General features: G+C 41.9%; 1 protein-coding gene and 1 long non-coding RNA gene across 3 annotated transcripts; one reads left to right on the plus strand and one right to left on the minus strand.

The window, feature by feature from the left end:
* The first annotated feature begins 505 nt into the window (after positions 1 to 505).
* On the plus strand, positions 506 to 24495 carry LOC120540118 (sialoadhesin-like). 2 transcript variants are annotated; one of them, XM_039770612.1, is made up of 11 exons: positions 506 to 561; positions 1049 to 1106; positions 8798 to 9154; positions 9789 to 10013; positions 15860 to 16117; positions 17361 to 17723; positions 18368 to 18592; positions 21770 to 21851; positions 22299 to 22353; positions 23372 to 23496; positions 24368 to 24495. In XM_039770612.1, exons 1-10 carry the CDS (start codon positions 550 to 552, stop codon positions 23477 to 23479), a joined length of 1743 nt encoding a protein of 580 aa, XP_039626546.1. In that variant the 5' UTR covers positions 506 to 549; the 3' UTR covers positions 23480 to 23496; positions 24368 to 24495. The 2 variants fall into 2 exon arrangements, with proteins under 2 accessions (XP_039626546.1, XP_039626547.1); XM_039770613.1 differs by lacking the exon at positions 9789 to 10013.
* On the minus strand, positions 4188 to 8786 carry LOC120540119. The gene is made up of 3 exons (XR_005635753.1): positions 8285 to 8786; positions 7898 to 7947; positions 4188 to 4758 (listed from the first exon to the last, which is right to left on the minus strand). It is a non-coding gene; the product is annotated as an uncharacterized LOC120540119 (long non-coding RNA).
* Positions 24496 to 24985: the final 490 nt, after the last annotated feature.

Below are 24985 nucleotides of genomic sequence, written 5' to 3' on the forward strand. Positions count from 1 at the left end.
TGTTAAGATGTGGCATCTTTACCAAGTAATGAAAGGGGCTAAGACCTCCTAAAAGTACACAAAAGGCAGCCCAGCAGAGGACCACCTAAACTCAGACAGCCTACAAAAAGTACCAGCTGGCTTTAGTAGGAGCAGAGCAGGCAAAATAACACAAAATATATCAGAATAAATGAAAATTGCTTCTCGTGTTAATCACACAAACACACATCCACATTTGAGCAAAGTCTTTGAAATAGAAATGGAAAAGCAAAAGTGCAGGAGAAAACCAGCAAAGATATGAGGAGACTGAAGAGCCCAAGATCTGAGGCCACAGCCTGCACCTAACGGCCCTTCATGAACAGAACTGCTGGTTTGCAACCAATTGAAAAGTGTCACCTCTTACTGTTTTTGGTGTCATTGAGCGGAAGTCATGAGAAGTACATCTAAAAATGTCACTTGCCCCGCCTCACAGACGCCTTCTTTAAAGAACGTCAGTCACTTGGAGAGCCTTCAGACTTGGACTGCTGTCTGAGAAGATCTGCACACGTCTGGCGTACGGAATTGTAAAACATGGAGCAGAAGGTAATGTGGATTTTTAAATTTCATTTCTTACAGATGAATGTAATGAACTTCAAATTTTAAATGTTAAATGCATACTGAAAAAATGAAAAGAATTAAAATGTTAAGCTGTGAAGGACTGGTGACCTGTCTAGCTTTGCACGTAATGCTTGCTGGGCTCCAGCGTCCTGGTGACCCTGCTCTGGATAAGCAGGATTGTATGATGGACAGACAGATGGAAAAATATTAAGTTAAAAAATCTTTAATAATCTGAAATGGGGGACAAATGTGAGCTCTTCATAGAATTTAGAAACATTAAGAGGAGTCATAAGTTATAAAGAAGACAAATCTGGGAGTTATGGTGGCACACTGGTTACCACTGTGACCTCCCAGGTGTTCTCCTCCTGTTTGTCCCTGTGGACAGAGAACCTCATCCTTCATAGCTGTCGAGTTTTAACATGGCTGCTCTGTAAACTCATCTGAGGCTCCTCGTTTTCTGTTTTTATCTCAGGGGTCACCACACAACATGCTCCTCTGGCTGTTTTTGGCTGCTCTTCCCTGTGTAGCTGGTAAGATCAGAAGACCTCCACTTGATTTTAAAATGCAGTTTATTCTTATTGCTGATTGTAATGGCAGACTGTCTGTGGTTTCTGCTCTTCTTGTAGTTGTACACTCGTCACTTTCTATTTTTATAACTGTTTTATTTCTGTACTTTTCTCCTTTTTCTGAGCCCACCTCAGCTATTTGATTGACATTAGGATGCCTCCCAGTTGGTGCCCACTTGTCCAGTGGCCTTATTGAACTGTCCACATGTCTCTGGCCACCAGGACTGTTTTGTCTCCTTCTGTCTTTCTGGGAGTTTTGAAGTAACAGATTATTTTATCTTGGTAGAGTACTTTGTAATATTTTGCTCTGCTTTCTCCTTTTGTATTATTAATGTGTAGCCTTTGTCAGAAGGCCTTTAAATCTTACAGATCTTATCACTGTTTATAAGGTATTGTACCATAAAACGTCTCCCCACCTTCCCGCCTACATTTATAACCTCAGGCAATTAGGTATAGAAAAAGATAAGAAGGAGTTAAGTTACAATTTAAACAATCTATTATTGATAATATTCATAAATAAAAACAATATGCAAAGTACATTTGAATATTGGTAACCATACAACCTGATAAATGGTGATGTGTAGTTCAGGCGGCACACAGACTTGTTAGTTACTTAAAATGTCTCTAATTAAGGCATCATTTGTGGTCAGCTTTCTTCAGAACAGGCAGCATGCCTTTCTCAATATGGCTACCGAGCTGTGCTCTTCATTGTGTTTTTTTTTTCAGTTCATGTTGTGTGAGATGCTCCTTCATCATTTGGTAAGAGAGAGAGAGTGAGGTTAAGCAAGCAAATTTATAGATTCTCTGTCCAACCCCTAGAGCCAATAGGACATCATGGTACTTAAAGGCTTTTGAGACAAGTCAGTTCCAAACAGCCATACTTCAGACCAATTTTGGGGTAGAAGACCTTCACACCTGCCCCCAAACCTTATGTGAAGGTAAAGCTTGGCAGTTAGGTAGTCTGGTTTTCCTATGGGGGTTGAAAGACTTTAGCAGAGAATCACTTGCCAAACTGGTTTAAGGCACATCTCACTAATGTATCACTAATATTCCATTGTTTTGCCTAAGTTACAAATAAAGACATACAAAATATTTATCAACTTATATGCAAAATCTCACATCACAACCAAAAATGCGGTTGAGGTTTGTGTGCTCCACTCAGCTCCTCAGACGGTTTGCATGTCTCTCTGACAGTCGTTTTGTCTCCACCAGCGAGCTCTTTGAAATGTTCTGACAGTTTATCAAGGGTTCAGGCTCAGTAATGTGCATAAAGAGCTTTTAACACCCAGCAACCATTTCAGAAATTAAAAAGGGAAGTGTGGGCAGGAGGCCAGCTGTGTGTGACACTGAGCTCAGTCGTCAGCCATTTTGTGTTACAAGAGAGATGAGACCAACTCATTTATAGAGCTGATGTTCTTTAAGGTTTTCAGCTCCTCAGCTCAGGTGTTTGCACCTGAAGAATCTAAGCAATGTGATCCTAAGGGTTACTCTTGGTTGCAGTTGATGTTGTCTTCCTGGTCTTATCAGACTGTGATCTCCAGCACACAATGGAGGTCCATTTCAGAACATGATGTCTTGTTCCCTGCATGTAAAGTAAAGTTGAAAGTTTTCAAATTTCTCCTGGTCTTGCAAATGAGAAGATGGGTAGAGTGAAAGGGATGAAGATGATGATGATGATTATAATGGAAGGTAAATGCCCACACAGCACAGTGTAATGATGGGGGGCAGCAGACTGCTCTTTCAGAGAGAACCTTAGACGAACCCAATTCAGGAGACGTAATGATGTTCTGTATTGATAACACATCGAGTCGAGGGGTAGATAAAAGAAAGGATGACACACAAAACATCCTTCTCTTTTATCTCAATCTCAGGGGTTCAATTTCCGCTTTTAATGTGGTTTAGAGAATTAAAACTTGTTAGTCTAACATTTCTCACTACCTGGAATCAGTGATCTTGTGATGTCAACGTATTCAATTTAAGGAAAAGAGGACAGAAGTTACACTCACTAATGTAACTTCTAAACAAATCCAAATCCTATTCTGTGATATCATTTACTGTTAAATTCTGTTCCATACTTGTAATATTTTTATTTTTATATTGTATTGAGGGTTACTTGTGTTCTGTTCTGTGTATTGTGTTCTATTGACCACCTTTTTTTGACACTCACTGCACACCCACCCTACCTGAACAGGGTCTCTCATTGAACTGCCTTTCAGGAGGTGTCTTCCATTTTTTCCCTACTAGTGTTTTTTCTTGTCTTCTTAAAGAGTGAAGTCTGGGGGGCTGACAAGAGGCAGGGTCTATTAAAGCCCACTGTGGCACTTCTTGTGTGATTCTGGGCTACACAAAAATAAATTGTATTGTATTGTACTGTAATGGTGCCATCAGAGAGCGGTGACGAGTGGCATGTCGATTACCACAAGCAAGTAAAAATTTCAGTGGCCTCTTTGACAATAAGGACCCTATAAACCCATAAACATCTTCGGATGTGGCATTCAGGAAGTGCACCTAAATACGTTTATAAGATTGATTTGTCTGGTAGGGCAGGTGATCTTAATGCTGTCATTTATAAGATCTTCAGTGCCTGAGCTTCTTTGTCTCAGAGAGCATTTCTGTGACTTTGAGTCTGTGAGCTTCTATTTGTGACTTTGTGGTCTTACTGGCAGCTCAGATTTGCAGTGATGTGGTCAGGCCAGCTCCTGCTGTAGCCTCCATGGATGGTGAGCTCTTCATCTCACATGCTTCATTCTTCCTGTTCAGTTTACAAACCTCACAAGTCACAAAGTCTAAATATATGCCCTTCACACATATCCAGCATTTCCTGTTGACATGAACACCACTTATTAGATACAAAGTGCTAACACCACACGGGCATCAACGCTGACGACGAGTGGACACCACCATTGACCTCAGAGCAGCACGTCCAGGTCTGTAATGGCAGTTCGACTTTGTCCAGTGTAGAAGATAGGCCTCAGACACAGACAGACAGACATCATATGTCCAAATGCACACGTTTTATTTCACAACGGTCCTGCACACAACACAGTGCTCTAACACAGTATTCGGTCCTTCTCTCCCTTTCGCCACCTCTAGTCCTCTCTTCCCAAGCTTTGTCCTCCTCCTCTTCACTCTGGCTTCTGAATAGAGTGAGGTGGCCTCGTTTGGTGGAAGCACTGCATAGGAACCCTGCTCCTCTTCCGGCAGAACTTCTGGGTGTGGCAGAAGTGCCGTATGCCCAGACTCTGGAGCTGTCCAGGTGCCCCCTGGTGATGACCACGGACCCCCAGGGGGTTGATCTTCTGAGCTCCAAATCCGTGGTCCCGATGTAAACCCAGGGTGCTGTCCTCTCGTGTCCTGGGGGTGGTACTCGTGGTAGTACACTTATTCCTCTGGTCTTCTCACATAAAGGGCGTCCCATCCGGGCAGGACCACCGGCTGTCCATCACACCAGTTGCTGTCATTCCTGTCATCTCAGGGCCAGTAGGTGACGCTTTGACCTCAGCGGTCCATGCAGCACAGAGGGGCTACACTGGCAAGCATGGAAGGAGATTGGGCTTTGTGTTCTGCTGTTCAGGTCTCCTCCTGATGTCCACCATAATGCAAGGCTCTCTTTTTGCTAGCAAAATAAAAAGTATTATTATTATTATTATTATTATTATTATTATTATTATTATTATTATTATTATTATTATATCATATGGAATACGATGATCTGCTGTGGTTACCCCTAACGGGAGCAGCTAAAAGAAGAAGAAGATTATTATTATAGCAGAAAGTGTCGTCCTCCACTCTGACTTGTGCTCTTTGTGTGTCCCTCAGTTTTCCTCTTTGATGCTGGAGTGTCCACAGCGTCACCAGACTCCATTTCATTTATAGTTTGTCTTTGTCCTCAGGTCATAACACCATTCAGAGTTCCAGTTATGGGGTCTCTCCTCAGTAACAGGAGGTCATTAGGAGAGCTCAAGCTGTTTGCTTACATTGAGCTTTAATAGAAGGTGCTGCCATTTTCTAATGGACTCCTGCATGTGCCAAGTCTGACTTGTTTAGTAATACAGGTAGACGCTGGCCTGTGTGTCTTACGACCATTCGACATATGACTGCTACAGCGTCTCACAGGTAAATGACAGTGCTCAATCTGTATGCCGTGACTCATTCATCTCAATCTCAGTTTATTATATACATGTTTCAGTTACATTTCTCAGTTACATTCAACTACGTTCAGTTACATTTGTCTTACAATTAAAGGAAAAAAGGCAATTGAGATCGACACACAAATGCAGGAGATCAATGAGTATGAGGGAGGAAAGGAAGTGAATGCCATGGCCTGTGACTTTCAGTTATTCCATTGTAACGGGTGATCACTACACGCACTGGGCTGCTGTGCTGTGGCTTTAAATCCCGTTAATCTCCACAGCTTCTGAGTTGTGACTCACGATGTGCCGCCATGAAGGGGTCATGAAACCCCACTGAACTCCTTTATCTGTTAATGTGTATTATTAACAGGCTGAAATATTAAAACAGAAAGCATACGAGCGCTCAGACTCTGCCAGCACAAGTCCTCCGCTCACAGTTAACACAATGAACACCACGAGAGGCGCACGTTGATGAAGTAACACAACACGACAATACAATACAATACAATACAGTTTATTTTTGTATAGCCCAAAATCACACAGGAAGTGCCGCAATGGGCTTTAACAGGCCCTGCCTTTTGACAGCCCCCCAGCCTTGACTCTCTGAGAAGACAAGGAAAAACTCCCAATAAAAACCTTGTAGGGAAAAATGGAAGAAACCTCGGGAAAGGCAGTTCAAAGAGAGACCCCTTAACAGGTAGGTTGGGCGTGCAGTGGGTGTCAAAAGTAGGGGGTCAATACAACACAATACACAGAACAGAACAATTCCTTAAGACAGCATAATAATAAAAATTTTAGAAGTACGCTTTAACAGTAGATGATATGACATAATTAGGTTTGGATACCTAACCTTTCCACAGAAAGGATTTGAGATGTCAAAGGTTAGGCACCCATGTGATCAACAGTAATAACAACACAAACTAATTTACAAAAAACAATGATAGAAAATCTACACTGTGTGCTAAGAATGAGGATTTAAAAGGGACCTAAAACAATCAATATGACTTAAGGGACTTTATTACTCAGGACTGTACATATAAGGTGTGATCAAACAATACAGTGAGTGTTTAAATAAAAAATAACATTATTACAGTAAAAGACACACTGCCATTAATCCCCTCACTTTGTACTCACTTAGCTCGTCGTTCTTGTCCCTTTCTGACGCCGTTCTGCATGTCCTCTTTTGTGAATGTCAGAAATTACTGCACCAGAAGTAATGTCTGAAACGGAGTCTTGTCACGATGGAGGATGATAGCGTTCACCCATTTCTCACATCATTTCCTAAACACTCCAATAAGCTTTTATAATATTTAGAATTCACTGTAGTGTTCCTGGGTACAAACTCATCTTCTACAATTCCATCAAGGCTATAAAACACCATCATCATCATCATCACCTTGATGTTGGATCTTGATTGACGTGCAGGACATCCAGGCAGCCACGACAGCAGAACTAAAGACACTCATGAAAGAGGACTTAAACACTGGGATAAGCGAGTTTTAAGCGAGGGGGAGTATTTTGAGGAGGATTGATGGTAATGCGTCTTTTACTGTCATTTTTATTTTTTATTTACAGTAAACATTCACCGTATTTTTTGATCACCCCTCGTATGCTCAGCTTTGAATCCACACACCAGTCCGTCTTACGTCCCGATTGATTTACGTCAGGTCTGTCAGAACCCAACGTGGTCTTAAGTTGACGACTACCTGTAGTTGATGTCAGGTTTGACAATCGCAATTTGGTGAGCAGATCAACAAGAGGGTCTTGAGGGCCTGTGGGGGTCTAGCAGGATGTCGCTGTCAAGTTTGGATTGAACAGAATGGCAGTTCATTCAGACAGACTTTAATTTGGAGTGTGGCTGAGGTGTCTGACCATTTTAATTACGAATTGAAGAAGAGGATTGTGAAAGTAGTTACTGGCGCCTGATGTTCAGAAAAACATCTCCTCAGAAAAACCAAATCACCAACCAGAGACACGAGTCAAACCTAAAGGAAGCCAAAAGCTGACACGTTTCCTTAATTCGACTTTTCTTATGGATCGTCTCCTTCAGAGGTCTCACACTTTGGATGGCCTTGAGTTTCTATCAATCATTAGTCGTCTAAAGGCTGGCTTCATGTTTCAAGCGTTATATGCAGAATCTGATATTATAAGTGTTATGTTTATGGCTGTAGCACATTTTTCATATTTCTAATAACTTCATGTTTGATGGGTCTGTTATTTGTTGTGTGTTTTGAATGCTCTATCACAGTCTGTAAAACCATCTAAAATCGCAAAAATTAAAATTGAATCAAATTGCAGTTACAGTCAAATAACAGACAAAAGAAAAATTAAGAAACCTTTGAAATTCCTCTAAGCTCACTAAACTTTATTATAAAGTTAGAGAAAAGCCAAGCAAAATGACACCTTTTATTGGCTAACTAAAAAGATTACAGTATGCAAGCTTTCAAGGCAACTCAGGCCCCTTCTTCAGGCAAGATGTAATACAGAAACTGAAGATTCCTGTGTTTTTATCCACACACTAGGACAAGAAACAACATTGGTAAATCTTTAAATGAAAACTCTTAAATGTAAAATTATAAAGTTAAAAAGAGAAAAACCTGTCAGAACTGTCCAGTCACTCACCTGCACACTGTGGCCACCTGCAGAAAAGTGGGGACACCAACCAAGTCCTCCTGTTTAATGACAGCAATGAAAAGAACAATCACACCTCTCGTGCAACACAACAACATTCATCTCTCATAAGGATCATGAGTGGAGCTCCATCTGTTGGATCACTCTTAGTGCAAATGGGCAGGCGGGCCTCTCACACAGACCAGAAGGGGTGGGGCTAAGTGTCATCACTGGGGGGTTTCTCAGTGCCGCGAGGAGAGAAGGAGACGTGAATGCCAGTGACAGCGCCCCCTCTCGCCCCACCAGGTCATCACAAACCTCAGTCGAGCCTATGAGGAGATCCTCCGACATGTACGTGTGACCACACACTCCCTCACACACACTCAGACGCCAGCTCACCTCATGAAACTGATACACTGAGATGAACTTCATGGCCGGTCCTCCTTCATCTTCAACCTGAAAGAACAGAAAACAAAATGGCCAGCAGTAACAGAATTAATAAAACTGTAAATCAAGTGATTATGGAACATGACGGGGTGATGATGTTTGACAAATGGAATAGGAAAACAATTAGAAGTTTGGTGTTCTGGGCTTTGGGCAGAAAAAGTGAAAAGTACAAAAGACCACCATGAGCCCCCATGAAAAGGTGAAAGGAGGAGTGGAGCTGAATATGAGAACAATGGAGGTGAACACAATGGAGGGAGGAAAGAGAAACGTCAGACTGGGGAGACTCAGCAGTAAAGTCAGGGCTGTCAACCGCCTGTCGTGAGCCATTTTGTATCTTTAGTTTTTATGGTTGTGAATGTTATTAAGGTTGATGAAGAGGAGCAGAGGCGTCTTCATCTCAGTCTTATCATTGTGAACTGAACTCAAAATGGCAGACTTTAATTTTGTACACTTTGTGCTTTACAGATTTGAGTGACTGGGGAGTCGAATACAAACCAAAGATGATCTGCGCATTTGAAGGGTCAACTGTGAGGATTTACTGCACATACAAACATCCAGCAGATGTTACTGTTAACAAGAAAATGTGGCTGTTTGGTCCTAAGGAAAATGAGACATCTAACGATCAAGTAATAGCAGAGTATCTTAAAAATGGGCAGGGAGTACCCGACCGTCACCGAGTTCAGTTCTTGGGGAACAAACAGAAGACGACGTGTGACATAAAGATCAGCAACGTGAGCCGAGAGGACAGCGGATACTACAAGTTTAGATTTGAGGGGACAAATCACTGGACACAAATACCAGGAGTCCACGTGACAGTCAGAGGTGAGGAATGTGTGTGAGATTTGTACGTAATGTGCACTCGTGGTCAAAAGAACCAAAATGCCAACATGGAGTCTTCATCTGCTGGCTTTGTGGAGTTTCTGAATGTTTTATGTTTTTATTTTTAGTATCACCAAGTTTTTTAAATCTTGTTATTTGAGATTTGAGAGTGCTGGTGATTGTGAGGTGCGTCCTGTGATGGTCAAGTGCTTGATGTTGACTGTGTTTCTGATGGAATATGTTTAGTAATTCAGTTGATCTTCCATCATTTATTATCTCTACTGGTTTCCCTTTTGCTGTTGGGATCCTCTTCATTTTCTTGTCTTTATGTGTCCAGTGCAGTCCCGTTAAAGATGGCCTCTGGTAGATTTGTCCCCTTTTCCTAGTAATGGTCTTTGACCCACACTCAGTATGTGAAAGGCTCTGGCAGGACAAGTTTCTTCTCAGCTGATTTCTCCTCAATCCGTCATGTCGACTGTAAAACATTTACATTTACTGAGGTGTCATTTTTGTTGCTTTTCTCTCCATGGACACTGAGCACTCATCATTATCATCAGACAGATGGCAATGAAATGTCTGCTAATAAGAACACATGAGGACAGACACTGAATGATTTCCTTTTGCTAATTTTCTGAAGGTCTGATGGTTGAACCAACAGCGAGGGAGATAACAAAGAACGACACGGTGACCCTGAGGTGCCGAGCGACTTGCAGTCTAGAAAACAGCGCCAGCTCCTGGTTCAGAAATGGCCAACAGTTAAATGGAACCTCAGAGACGCTTGAAATCCAGAGAGACGACCTAAGCAATTACTCCTGCCGGACTGGAAACATCACGTCCCCTGAATTCAACCTGAGCACCCTGAGTGAGTCTGACTTTGTGATTTCTGTTGTTTTTAGTGTCATTGTGGTGTGCGGAGTGAGAGCTCAGTCAGGGCTGAAGTGACACGCCGTGAGAATCTCTGACGTCAAGGGATGTGAAGGCCTGAAATAAATGAAGAAAGAGAAATACAAAGCATACAATGTGATGACATTCAGGCCACTTTGTCTCATAGCACCAAGTTTTGCAGTAAAGATATTAAAATGAACATCTCTCTCTATTAAAAAAAAAATCCTGGAGAGAAACACTAGGGATACGAGACGTGATCTTCATGTTAAGACCTGCGAGATGAAAGAGAATGGCCACTGAGCGTCTTGCGGGAACCTTAAACATGAGACATTTTGCCAAGAGATTGACCCAGGACCGTCACGCGATGACGTAGAACATGAGATTCTTGCAAGACACACCCTACTTACAATTAATATCAAATAAGACAACGGGCAGCAGAATATTCAGTTGTGTGTAGGATTTGAGCACACGCAGATCCAGGGTCTCAGCGCATGTAAAGCGTATAAGAGCAATACGTTATAAATGAAACGTCGACTAAGTGAAGAAGAAAGCAGCGCAGAGAAAGACTCAAAAGCGTTGGAGAGAAAAAAGAGCAAATAAGAAAAAATAATCGAATTGCAAATTCAGAAAATAAGGAAAGTAATTATCAGCCTGGAACAAGTGGAATTGAAACAAAGCACATCCAGTCGGGCTCAGAATTAAAAGACAGAGTAGAACTTCATAAAGACGTTCACAAATGGTGGCGCTAAACACAAGCAGAGCAGCTTAGACATTAGGAAAGCAGAGGAATTTGAAAAGCTCAAAAAAAAACGTTGGTGCGATACACGTGTGGAGAAAGTTAAAGAATATGAAAACAGGAAAATGAGAAAGTATAAAAAAAGAAAGTAAAGATCACAGGAGTGCAAACAAACAGAAATTATTACTCAAAAAAGGGAAAGTAATCACCACGGACCAGGTGTCATTGAAACAAAAGCAGGACAAAGTGAGTTCAGAAATAAAAGACAAAGAGAACAAAGTAAAGAAAGTAAAGAAAAAAAGTAAAAAAAAGTAAAAAGTAAAGAAGTAAAGAAAACAAAGTAAAACGTCATAAAGAGGTTTAAAAACAAGGGGGCCAAACACATGCAGAGCAGGTTAGAGAAAATGAAAACTGGAATTTAAAAGACTAAAAAACAACGTAGGAGCGAAACACAAACAGAGCAACAGACAGAATATGAAAGGAGAAAAAAACGACAGTCAAAATAAGAAAGTAAAGATCACATTAGCGCAGAAAAAGAGAAACTATTACTCGGAGAAATAACGAAAAGGTGAATAGAGATCGAATATATGGACACAGGTGATATGTCAGAAGTATATAAATATTGTAAGGCTTTGAAGTTCAAGTCAAGAGAGTTTCAAAAACGGAGTTTACTGCACATGCATTTATTGGTTACTTTGCAAACAAAATGATTAACTGCTGATGATTTCGATCGCTTTGTCTGTGCTGAAATTCCAAACAGAGAAACTTGTCCTGAATTGTGGTACAAAGTCATTAAAGACGTCTCACTGACCTCATTACAAAGACTCAGCACTTTGGGAGTCAAGAGATTCCAAATATTGTTTTTACAGAAGTTCTGAAATAAAAGTGAAACTAATGAAATAGCAACAATTCAAAGAAAAAAAAATCTTAAAAGTGTGTATCTGGAAAACAAACACGAGGGTTGGCGAGTGAAGCGAGCAGAGGGGCAAAGCCCCTGTTTTATCGTGGTAGAGTAACATATATATTTATTTATTGCTGTACTTTCCCTTATTGTATTATTAATATGTAGCCTTAGAATTCCTAATCTCACAGACTTACCACTGTTTATAACTTCTCCTCACTTTCTCTTCTATATCTATAACCTCAGGCAATTAGATGTAGTAAAAGACAAGCAGGAGTTAAGTTACACATAAAATAATGTATGACTGATAATATTCATAAATAATCACAAAATGCAAAGTACATTTGAATATTGGCAACCATACAACCTGATAAAATGGTGATGTGTAATTCAGGTGGCACACAGACTTGTAGTTTCTTATAATGTCTCTAGTTAAGGCATCGCTGGTGCTCAGCTTTCAGCCACATGTCTGTTCAATATGGCCACTGAGCTGTGCTCTTCATTGTGTTGTCTTCATCATCACAGGTTAGCAAGAGAGATGCTTCTTCATCATATGTTGGTTAGAGAGAGAGAATGTGGTTGAGCAAGTACATTTATAGGTTTTCTGTCCAACACCTCCAGCCAATCCAGACAGCCATACCTCAGACCAATGGTGGAATAGATCATCTTATCTCCTGCCCCCCCCAAAACCATATGTTAAACATCGTGGCTTCCTTGCAGGGGGTTCAAAGACTTTAGCAGAGAAATACTCATCAAACTGGTTTAAGTCTCACCCCCCAAATCCTGTCCTAAAATTACAAAGAGACAGTCGTTAAAGGGGAATGGGCAAACACGAACACCTCTAAATGACATTGGTTTGCCTAAATTATAAATAAAGACATACAAAACATTTATCAAGTTATATGTAAAATCTCCCATCACAACACTCCACCCCGATGAATGTTTTGTACAATGTCTTTAAATTGATTAAGAGTCTGATACATAACTTGTGCACTGGTTGGCAGTATTTGCTCTCCAGTGTTCAAAGTTGTCCGTGACTATTTGTCCATTACATCTCTTCTTTATTTCAAAGACAATCTGAAGAACTTGGAAGCGCTCCTGATGACTTGTATCTGCTCCGGCTTATTTCAACTGTTTCTGCAGTCTTCATATGTCATCAGATCTGGTGGTTCAAAATGAGACAAGTCCACACCTTCCACTAAACTATCCATCCATTGTCTAACCCACTGAATCCAAACACAGGGTCACGGGGGTCTGCTGGATCCAATCCCAGCCAACACAGGGCACAAGGCAGGAGCCAACCCACTGCAGGACACACACAAACACCAAGCGGGCAATTTTAGAATCGCCAATCCACCTAACCTGCATGTCTTTGGATTGTGGGAGGAAACCCACGCAGACATGGGGAGAACATGCAAACTCCACGCAGGGAGGACCCGGGAAGCGAACCCGGGTCTCCTAACTGCGAGGCAGCAGCGCTACCACTGCACCACCGCACCGCCCTCCACTAAACTAGCCCACCACAATTTAGTCTATTGTGTGAATTCTTAATCTGTGCTTGTTCTCTGTCTGACTGCTAATTAGACGCCTGTCCCAGACTATCTGCTTAAGCCTAGGCAGCTGTACAATTAACATCAAAATTTGAAAGGTAACGTGCCACAGGTGCCAGTACAACCACTTCTGCCCAAGTGAGAGCACATGTGCCACTGCATTAACTGTTCACAAACCAACATTTGTGGCCCCTCTGCACACATTTGGGGTTGATTTAGTTGCCTCTTGTGCTTTCCTACCCATGATGCAACTCTTGACTGCCATCAGCCTTTACCAGTATAGGTTGGCATCACCACCATATAGATATAGATAGATATCACAGCTATGCAACTCTCATCATTCCCCTGTAGACCACCACTAGAGTTGTTTGCTCACCATATGCGTACTCGTTGTGCTAAACACCTCAGTTCAGAGTTGGCCCACTGGTCCTGTGTTTGTACCACAGCCGACAATCTCAGTTAGTTTTCCGGATTTTCCTAAATTAGACTATAACTAAACATCGGAACTCATATGACTTGCAAATGTATCAGCTGCACCTGCTTTCCTGAAAAGTCCACCAATTTGCTCAGTATACTGCTCTTTAATAATAGTATTAATTATATTAGTTATCCCACTTAATTAATTAATTATTACCCAGAATGTATACTTTATGAGCACAAAATGAATCTCCTTATTTTTGGCATTCCTAACTGGTTTGTTCAGTTTCCACCCCTTGGAATATAAATTTGCTGCAGTATTGAACAAACCTTTCCTTTTAAACTATAGCTATTGTGACTAGTCCTATTATTATTGCATGACTTGTGGACTTGTTACTCACTTAAACCCCAGTAAGTGTCTTTTCTTGCTGTCCCTTCAGTTCTTCTTCATGTCTTTGTCTTTGTCTTTTCCTTTGTCTTTTCTTCATTCTGCTATGTAGGCAGGTCTGCACAATGGAAGGTGACAAAGCAGTTTCTGTCCATCTCATTTTCTTGGCTGTCGACCTGATGCCAACACTCAAAATTTGCTTCTAGGCATTCATTGGAACAGCTTAGCCGCTAGTGCCATGCCACTCCAATGTGCCAATGGTAACCCGATCTCCTGCATGGATTTTACTCTGCTAATTGTCTTCACTATTTATTACCTGCACCAACCCAAAGTCCACAAAACCTTACAATAGAAGTTGATCTTTTGATAAAGGCCAGAAAATTGAAACAGACATAACTGTTTTCCCTTTCCTGTCTTCCTGCACTACCCTTTTATTTATTTTTTTTTTCATTTCCTGTGTGTCCTTTTTTATTATATGGTAACTGCTACCGGAAAGTGTGCGCTGAAACCACTCCAGAATCCAAGTGCTAAATCCAGCATCGCTCCTAAAACTGACCTTTGCTCTTTACTAAAGACCAGCTCACTTTTCTCAGTTTTATTGCATGGAGATTCATAGGCTGTCTTTTTAAACAACTGGTCAGTCAGGTTTTGAATCACTGGACCTAAGTGTGTGTGCTTTTTAATTACTGCTGGCCCCAGCACAACTGTTAGGACCCTCACACTCCTGTGTATTCCTGACTTCCTTCCTGAGCTTCCAGCTGCACAATCACCCATCCTTTGTTCTTTGGCTTGTCCTGTTTCATTCAAACCAACTCCTAAACTGGTGCACTTTCTTTCCAACTCAGCCATTCTTGCACTAGCACATTCAGACCTTTCACACACAAGCACTTGAATTCTCTTATTTTCCATTGTTCTTTGTTTTAATTCCACACTTTCTTTACTCAGTATCCTTAAGCCAATATCCATTTCATGCCCTCTAGTCAACAATTGCCATTCACACTCACCAGCTCCTCTGCCTTCTATCTGATCTCTTTGTCCTAAATCAGATTTCAGCACAGCACTGCTTACCTTTCCTAACAGTGGTGAAGTATCTCTCAGTGTAGCGTGTTCTTTAAATACTGGACAGACCTCAGAATTACCTGGAGATTGGGCTGCAATGGAGAATAATGAAAGGTAACACCCTGTTTGCTGTTTTCCCTTCCTTTCATCTCTCTCCTTTTCCTTACACTCACATTCTCACTCTTTATCTGAGCACTCATCTGTCTCATGTAAGTCACCCACACATGTTTTAGGGTTCCTGTCCGATCTGGTTACTATTGTCCTAACTTTCACCATAGGTGGTTTTCTCTCCTTGTTTCCTCTGCTTCCTATGCTTTTTACTGTAGCAGTGGGTGTTCTACATACTAACACGTCTGATTCTCTTATCTCTTTGAATTCTCTTTTAGTTTCAGATACTTGATAATTAAAATGGCTGACCTGATTTTCAGAATATCAGCGTCTGGCACTCCTGCTTGTCTTTAGTTGTGTCTGTCCTTCCATTTTCTACGACTGCTTTGTCTTTGGTGGAGGCAGGCAGCCCATCACAGCACTGAGGTCTGAACAAGACAGGCGTCCATCGAAGGCCGAGTCTTCCATCGAACATTTAGTGTCGAGGAAAGGAGAACACAACAGGGACATCAAACTGAGGCCTGGCTGCTGTGTGGCAGACCACCGAGTCACCTTCTCTGTAACCCACCTCAGGGGACATTTGACAAAAGCGCCAATCCTGACATGTCAAGAACTGGCAGCTCCATTTCTCACTAATCTGTTGCTTTGTCCTTCTTTATTTTAGATGCCCCCATGAATACAGAAATCACAGGACATCCCACCAATTGCATAGTGAAAGGGACATCAGTGACTTTAAACTGCAGAGCCTCTGCAAACCCACCCAGCAGCTACACCTGGGTCAAGGAGAACAGCAGCCATGTTGGATCAGGAGAACAACTAAACATCAGAAATTTCAACGAGAGTCACACCGGGTCTTATCACTGTGAAGCCACCAACATCCTTGGGAAGGCAAAGTCATCAGCTGTCACTCTGACTGTTTATGGTGAGTTTCTCGTTTTTTCTTTCCTGAAGTGAATTCTCACTGCCGACACTGCCGGGCCTTTACTTTCCTCACAAGCGTCCGACACGTTTTTTGTGATTTTAATTCCGCCATATAATTTGGATTCTAATAAATGATTTTAACAGAAGAGATGCAGGTGCAAATCCCAGAATGCCCTACACAGAGAGACCCCTTCACTGACCGACACATCCACGTCAGGTTTTGTGTATTTTAGGCTAAAAACCTTCCATCGGCCACAGAGCAGCGTTGAGGTGTCATAAGAGGAGTCCTACATGTGAGCAGGGCAGTCAAAGTCGCCTCCTGAAGACGGAGTGGAGCAGCACACGTGATAACAGAAGACGAGATTGAACATTTGACATCACGTTACATCCGCCTGGTGGATGGTGGGTTTAGAAATCACACAGGCGTGGTGGTCTGGTGGACAGACAGAGAGGCTCTGGTCATGACGGCTGGCACTGCAGCAGAATATCAAAGAAAAATTAAAACAGATAATAATAAGTGGATTGGCTCTTATCTACTGTATTCAAAACGCTAAGGTCTGTGTGTCCAGATTCTCAGAGCAATCTGATTGGTGTGTTTGGCTTTGATGTGATTGGTCAGTTTGACTTGGCGATGCGATGGATGAGGAAGTGAGACACACGAGGAGGAGTAAAGACGTGTGAGCCACGCAGAGAGAGTCGACTTCAAAGACAGCGAGTAAGAAAACGGACAGGAGGCGCGAAAGGCGAGTCGAAAATAATGAAAGAGTACGAGACGCAGGCCTTATGGGACACACTTGAGAAGAGGAGCGTCGGTGAAGAGACGTTTACAAAGGAAAGGCACTGGAGAGACGCGTAGGGCAACAGAGAGCAAATATTTTAAAATGATTCTGTTATCTGTCTGTAACAGGCACCTGGGCTCATTATACTTGAGTAACTTTTGAGTTTTACTGACGTCAACTAATAAATTTACAATAAAAAATCAAAACCGTTATGAAAAACGACAGATGAGGTAAACACAATTAAGAGATGAGGAACGAAAGAGAAACAGCTGACTGACATTTAGGCCTGAGAACAGCGGAGAATTTGTGTGAATTAAACTGTAAGTTGGACACTGCGTGAGACGTCACAGCGGTGACAGCGTTTTTATGTTTGTGAGTGTTCTTACGTTACTGAAGCTGTCAAGTCATTGGGGATTGTCGTAAAAATCACAGAATTCACATTTTATACACTTTGGTGTTTTACAGATCTGAGTGAATGGGGAGCCACTTATGAGCCGATGACGATCTGCGCACTTGAGGGATCAACTGTGACGATCAGCTGTAAATACAAACATCCAGCATGTGTTACTATTGAAAATGAAATATGGCTGTGTGGCCCAAAACAAAATGAGACAGTTAACGGTGAAGAAATAACTGTGTATCATACAAAAGAGAGCAACGTGAACAGACGTCACAGACAGCGAGTTCAGATCTTGGGGAACAAACAGAAGACGACGTGTGACGTGATGATCAGCAACCTGAGCAGGGAGGACAGCGGATACTACAAGTTTAGATTGGAGGGATCAGATCACTGGACACACCTGCCAGGAGTCAACGTGACAGTCACAGGTGAGGAATGTGTGTCAGATTTGTACGTAATGAGCCCTCGTGGTCAAAAGAACCAAAATACTGACATGGAGTCTTCATCTGCTGGCTTTGTGGAGTTTCTGAATGTTTTATGTTTTTATTTTTAGTATCTCCAAGTTTTTTAAATCTTGTTATTTGAGATTTGAGAGTGCTGGTGATTGTGAGGTGCGTCCTGTGATGGTCAAGTGCTTGATATTGACTGTGTTTCTGATGGAATATGTTTAGTAATTCAGTTGAAATTCCATCATTTGTTATCTCTACTGGTTTCCCTTTTGCTGTTGTGATCCTCTTCATTTTCTTGTCTTTATGTGTCCAGTGCAGTCCCGTTAAAAATGGCCTCTGGTAGATTTGGTTGATGTTTGTCCCCTTTTCCTAGTAATGGTCTCTGACCCACACTCAGTTTGTGAAAGGCTCTGGCAGGACGGGCTTCTTCTCAGCTGATTTCTCCTCAATCCGTCATGTCGACTGTAGAACATTTACATTTACTGAGGTGTCATTCAGTTGCTTTTCTCTCCATGGACACTGAGCACTCATCATTATCATCAGACAGATGGCAAAGAAATGTCTGCTAATAAGAACACATGAGGACAGACACTGAATGATTTCCTTTTGCTAATTTTCTGAAGGTCTGATGGTTGAAGCAACAGAGGAGGAGATCAAAGAAAGAGACACGATGACCCTGAGGTGCCAAGCGACTTGCAGTCTCGAAAACAGCGCCATCTCCTGGTTCAGAAATGGCCAACAGTTAAATGGAACCTCAGAGACGCTTGAAATCCAGAGAGACGACCTGAGCAGTTACTCCTGCCGGACCGGAAACATCAGGTCCCCCGAATTCAACCTGAGCACCCTGAGTGAGTCTGACTTTGTGATTTCTGTTGTTTTTAGTGTCATTGTGGTGTGCGGAGTGAGAGCTCAGTCAGGGCTGAAGTGACACACTGTGAGAATCTCTGACGTCAAGGGATGTGAAGGCCTGAAATAAATGAAGAAAGAGAAATACAAAGCATACAATGTGATGACATTCAGGCCACTTTGTCTCATAGCACCAAGTTTTGCAGTAAAGATATTAAAATGAACATCTCTCTATTATAAAAAATAAATCCTGGAGAGAAACACTAGGGATACGAGACGTGATCTTCATGTTAAGACCTGCGAGATGAAAGAGAATGGCCACTGAGCGTCTTGCGGGAACCTTAAACATGAGACATTTTGCCAAGAGATTGACCCAGGACCGTCACGCGATGACGTAGAACATGAGATTCTTGCAAGACACACCCTACTTACAATTAATATCAAATAAGACAACGGGCAGCAGAATATTCAGTTGTGTGTAGGATTTGAGCACACGCAGATCCAGGGTCTCAGCGCATGTAAAGCGTATAAGAGCAATACGTTATAAATGAAACGTCGACGACTAAGTGAAGAAGAAAGCAGCGAGGAGAAAGACTCAAAAGCGTTGGAGAGAAAAAAGAGCAAATAAGAAAAAATAATCGAATTGCAAATTCAGAAAATAAGGAAAGTAATTATCAGCCTGGAACAAGTGGAATTGAAACAAAGCACATCCAGTCGGGCTCAGAATTAAAAGACAGAGTAGAACTTCATAAAGACGTTCACAAATGGTGGCGCTAAACACAAGCAGAGCAGCTTAGACATTAGGAAAGCAGAGGAATTTGAAAAGCTCAAAAAAAAAAAACGTTGGTGCGATACACGTGTGGAGAAAGTTAAAGAATATGAAAACAGGAAAATGTGAAAGTATAAAAAAAGAAAGTAAAGATCACAGGAGTGCAAACAAACAGAAATTATTACTCAAAAAAGGGAAAGTAATCACCACGGACCAGGTGTCATTGAAACAAAAGCAGGACAAAGTGAGTTCAGAAATAAAAGACAAAGAGAACAAAGTAAAGAAAGTAAAGAAAAAAAGTAAAAAAAAGTAAAAAGTAAAGAAGTAAAGAAAACAAAGTAAAATGTCATAAAGAGGTTTAAAAACAAGGGGGCCAAACACATGCAGAGCAGGTTAGAGAAAATGAAAACTGGAATTTAAAAGACTAAAAAACAACGTAGGAGCGAAACACAAACAGAGCAACAGACAGAATATGAAAGGAGAAAAAAACGACAGTCAAAATAAGAAAGTAAAGATCACATTAGCGCAGAAAAAGAGAAACTATTACTCGGAGAAATAACGAAAAGGTGAATAGAGATCGAATATATGGACACAGGTGATATGTCAGAAGTATATAAATATTGTAAGGCTTTTAGTCTTGCTTTATATCAAATATAGTAAAAGATGGGGTGGTCAAACATATTAGCCCCATGTTAATGTTTGCTTTCCAAACACACCTCCACTAATTAACCAATCAGCTTCCTAACCACACCTGCAGTCAATTGGCTTCCTAACAACACTCAGTCAGCATCAAAAGACTCCCAAGGAACAGGGCTCTTGAACACATGAGAGGGACTTCTGTTACTGACCATGCCAAAGACAAAGGAAATCAGTCTGGAGCTCAGAAAGAAGATACTAGAGGCTCATGATAAGGGGCAAGGCTACACTGCCATTTCCAAGCGATTCACAGTGTCTAGAACTGCTGTACGTTGCATCTTTGCCAAGTACAAGGAGACAAATTCTGTTAGAAACAAACCTGGCCGTGGCCGTAAGCGCAAGATTTCAAGAACTCTGGAGAGAAAAATAGTCAGAGATGTCAGCAAGGAACCCCGGACATCTGCCAAGATGATTGTTGCTGACCTGGCCTCTTCTGGAGTTGATGTTTCAAGGAACACAGTTGTGAGGGCTCTTCACCGTGGTGGGCTTCACGGCCATCGTCCCAGAAGAACCCCTTTACTCAAAGAGCGGCACATCACAGCCCGACAGAGGTTTACCCGTGAACATTTGAAATGTAAAGATGATTTTTGGAAGTCTGTGCTTTGGTCAGATGAGACTAAACTGGAACTGTTTGGGCACATGGATGTTGCTTATGTTTGGCGAAGAAAGGGACAGGCCTTCAACCCTAGGAACACAGTTAAACATGGTGGTGGGAGCATCATGCTGTGGGGCTGTTTTGCAGCCTCAGGCACAGGGAGCCTTGTTCGGGTGCATGGCATCATGAAAAAAGAAAATACATTTGTAAACAACCAAAGCTTTATATAAATATGTAAAAAGCCCACGTCCTTCTGGGGACCACCTGTTTTTATGGTGTTGGAAGCAGAGGAGCCTTCTCGGGTCATTGTGAGCAGGACTAGGTGTCATCCTGAGATGTCTTTCTGAGTAGAAACAGTTAGTGCCAGCGCCTCCTCTAACCTCCAGATGGCATCCCTTACCTCGTCCAGTTGAGTGTTACCTCCCTTTCTCCCAGCTTTGATGCACCTGGATAAGAGAATGTGGTCTCTCATTTTGCAGATCCAGGAGTACTTCTAGTGCCAGAGCTGCTGCCCGTTGGAAGTACTTTCAGTTCTTATGGAAGTCCAATAAATCAGAGAGGAAATCTCCCAGCATTCTCTTTTCACACCCATGGACCCCAGCAGGGCTGCTCTGTTGGAATACATTTCCCAGCATGCCCTACTGGTTTCCAACTGGGTACTGAAATCCAGGGCCAATGCCATCTAGCGTCCTGGGGGAATAAAGAGTCCCCAGTGACATCATCTACTTCCAATGGACTGTCAGTCCATCCACTCTGGCCATCTCTTCTGGGCCTGGCACCTTTCTCTCCCCTGGCTGGGATGCTTGTCTGCCTACTAGTAGTCTCCCATCCGGGTAAGGAACCATCCCCTCTTGTGGTTGGGATGCCTGTCCAACCCATGTGGCACTTATATATATATATATATACTTTGTATTATATAAATTATTTTCAAGGTGTGCCTTCAATCAAATTTAATTGCAGTGTCTGATCCATACAAGAAGTTTTCACATGCAGGGTCCTTAAAGGACCTTAATTTTTGTTCACTTTCATGATATTAATCATTAATATGCCCTGCTACTCATTTTAAACATGAATTATAAAGTGAAGCACAGTATCATTTGGTTGCTTTTTATTTTCCAGATCACATGAATCCTGTGTGGTTCGCTTTGTCAGGTCTTATTATCCTAGCTGGACTGGCTCTAGCAGTTCTCCTGTTTCTAAGGTAAGGCAGCTTCATCAAGTGTTGATTTTATTTGAAGTTCTCTAAGATTTTCTTCTTCCATATTCTGTACACTAAACTGGCCTCGCCTTGCTGGTACTTCACCCTGATCTGTGGCTTCCTTGTGTTGGTGGACCTCTTTCTGGGTCTGATGTGTCTTGATCGGGAATTCCTGGACTCTCCTTAGTGGAGGACCAAGGTGTCAATGGAATAAAAGGCATTCCTGAATTTCAAAGACACTCCTGGCCTGGCTATTTGAAACAGGTCGCTTGTACTAAATGTCTTATTTTGAGTTCAGTGAGCACAAATAACATTCAACAGTCATAGATAAAGAAAACCGACCACTTGAACAACTCATTAACCTTCGTGTCCTCAAGTCGTACAAATTTGTTTGTCCAAAGACTCTTATAATGGCCAGTGTACTTGACGTGTCATTTCTTTGTTTGACAGGAAAAGGCCCAAGAAGAAAAGTCAGAAAAATGCAGACGCCCAAGAAGGCAAAGAGGTGAGGGTTTCATTTTGTGACTTTCAGTTGTTTTTAAAAACCCATAGCAGTAGATTGTTGTACCGTGTTAGCCATAGATTGATACAGGAGAAAGCAGGGTGAAATAACACCTTTAACTGGCTAACTAAATAGAATACAAACGCAAGCTTTCGAGACAGCTAAGGCCCCTTCATCAGGCAAGGTGTTGTAAACCCAAGCAAACCCAAGGAGAAGGTGCAAACCGCCTACAGGCCAAGACCAGGCTGGGATTTGAACCCCTGGACTGTCAGACAGCTCTTTCCACAATCTAAAATTCATTCCTGACCAAACTAACTGGTGGCCCTAAACCTCTTCTGGTGTGATTGACCCTGATGGGATCATCCATGTGTGTCCTGATGATCCTGCCCTGACACGGCTGACGTAGACACCAGCCCTTAAACACTGAAACAGAGGAATGAAATTAGGAAATCGACAGACTGGTGGGCTTCTCTTCTGTTGAACTGAAGACTTTGGCAGATTGCTGATTGCAGCCGTGTCTGTGCACAATGGCCAGCATCAGTCTTGGGGAGCATTTAGTTAAGAATCTGCTAAGAAAAATTCACTTTTTCATTTCACAGTGCCTGTAATGGTGACAAAGTGTGACAAGAGAAATAAAACTATAAACTAGGCTACAAAATGGCACACAACACAGAGTCACTGACAGTGAGCAGAAGAACAGTTCATAAACCTGACATTTGTTTAGAGACGTGAGAGCCATTTAAAGAACACACAGGGGACCACCAGACATGGAGGGGGTCAGGGCAGCACTGAGCACCACATAACCAAGTGGGCGTCCCCCTTCCATGATCAGATATTGAAGCAGTCTGAGGAGTCATGAAGATGAAGCTCTGATCTCTGTGTGGCTGTGCTTCTACTGACTCAACCAACCTGCGGGTCATTTTCATGAGAACTGCCATGTCGTGTCATCGAGCCTGCTGTATGTCACGTGGTGTACGTGCAGCGCACTGAGAGACATTCATGGATCTCTTTGTTTTTGTAGACTTTCAATAATCCTGTCTATGAAGGTATAACTGTGTCTGGAGGTGAACTTGCAGAGCACGAAGGTGAAGATGAGCCAACCTTGAATTACGTCTCCATGCAGTTTTAGCCTGATGCTAACAGAAGGTAAGCAGCACCTCCGGACATCTCATCACTCGTAAATGTGTGTAACATGAAACACAGCACCTCCTAGTGTTTGTCAGTAAAAACGAGAAGCTTTAATTCACAAGAATAAAGGAAGTAGAACAACAAACTTCACTGATTTACTTGATGCTTTCATTCAAATCGTGTTACACATCACACAGGCCTCTGACATTCATCTCCATGTTATTATATTGAAGGCTCAGATGGATCAGGTGACTGGAAGTCCAGACTGAAGGAGCGCCTGGAACTTTAAGAACTAGATAGACAGGCGTGAAAGGCACTATATAACAGATTTAAGGGGGACACCAACAATGCAAACCACTGAAAGCACATCAGAGTAACAATGAAGACGAGTGACAGACATTTTTTAATTCAATGTTAATTACATGGATTCTCACATTGTGCATTACTGAAGACACACAGAGTGGACGATCTGTGATGTCTGAGTGGGTCTGGGGACCCCCCGGCTATAAAGACTTTCTTCAGTCAGAGGTCAGTCCTGGTTGTTCTCATCCATTCAGCTCAGGCTCACCAGAAACAGCATAATGTCAGTCAGTGTGCCAACCTGGCCATTTGAGAATAAACCTGGGGACAGCCTGGCCTGGCGTCACACGACATGATGACCTCAAACATGACTGGCGATAATCAGATCAGGGTGGCCAATGACTGACCAACCCTTGGCTTTCTTAGATCCTGAGGTTTGTAAAAGTTAGAGAGCACTGGACTTGGGGGTCTTTGTAAAAACAATACAAACAATCCTCATATTATATTGAGCCTTTGTATAATGAATAACGTCACAAGGTGGTACCCTGTGTGTGTCTCATTTATTTTTGCATCATTTTTATTTGTTTAGGGTGAAATCGAAAGGACAAGAAGAGAAGAATGAAGTTTAAAATCGAGATGTCAGCTACAGAGCAGTACTTATGAAGTGATGATGTCAGTCAAACTGACCATGAAGATGACGTCTGGAGAACTTTCTGACCGGTGCTCATCGTAGATATAAATTAAAGAAGTACTCTTCCCAAAAAATGATAGCTCTTGATGTTGTTTGTATCAAAGGCTGAGAATTATTTATAATCTCAAAGCTTTATGGAGATGGCAGGGCCAGAATTGAACAACAGAATGCCAAATCGAAACGTCCAAGTAAAAATGTGAATTTGCTCGTGTAGCACAAACCAGTGGTTCTCAAACTGTGGGGCGGGACCCCCTAGGGGGGCGCGAAGTAACAAAAAGGGAGCGCAAAGATGTGAAAAAAAGAAAACAAGAATCCAAAATATGAAAATCTGTTGAAACCAAAACAAATGAACTTAAACTACATTCTGATACCAGAACAATAAATCTAGAGGTAGATAAATGTCGATAAAAGTTAAGTAGGTATAATAAAATATGCATCTATGATATAACATTCATTACAAAAGAACAAATTGGTATTAGTGGGCTCCTTTCAAAAAAATGTTAGGGGGGTGCAATT

The sequence above is a fragment of the Polypterus senegalus genome, chromosome 12 (genome assembly GCF_016835505.1).
Source record: "Polypterus senegalus isolate Bchr_013 chromosome 12, ASM1683550v1, whole genome shotgun sequence".
Classification (NCBI taxonomy): domain Eukaryota; kingdom Metazoa; phylum Chordata; class Cladistia; order Polypteriformes; family Polypteridae; genus Polypterus; species Polypterus senegalus.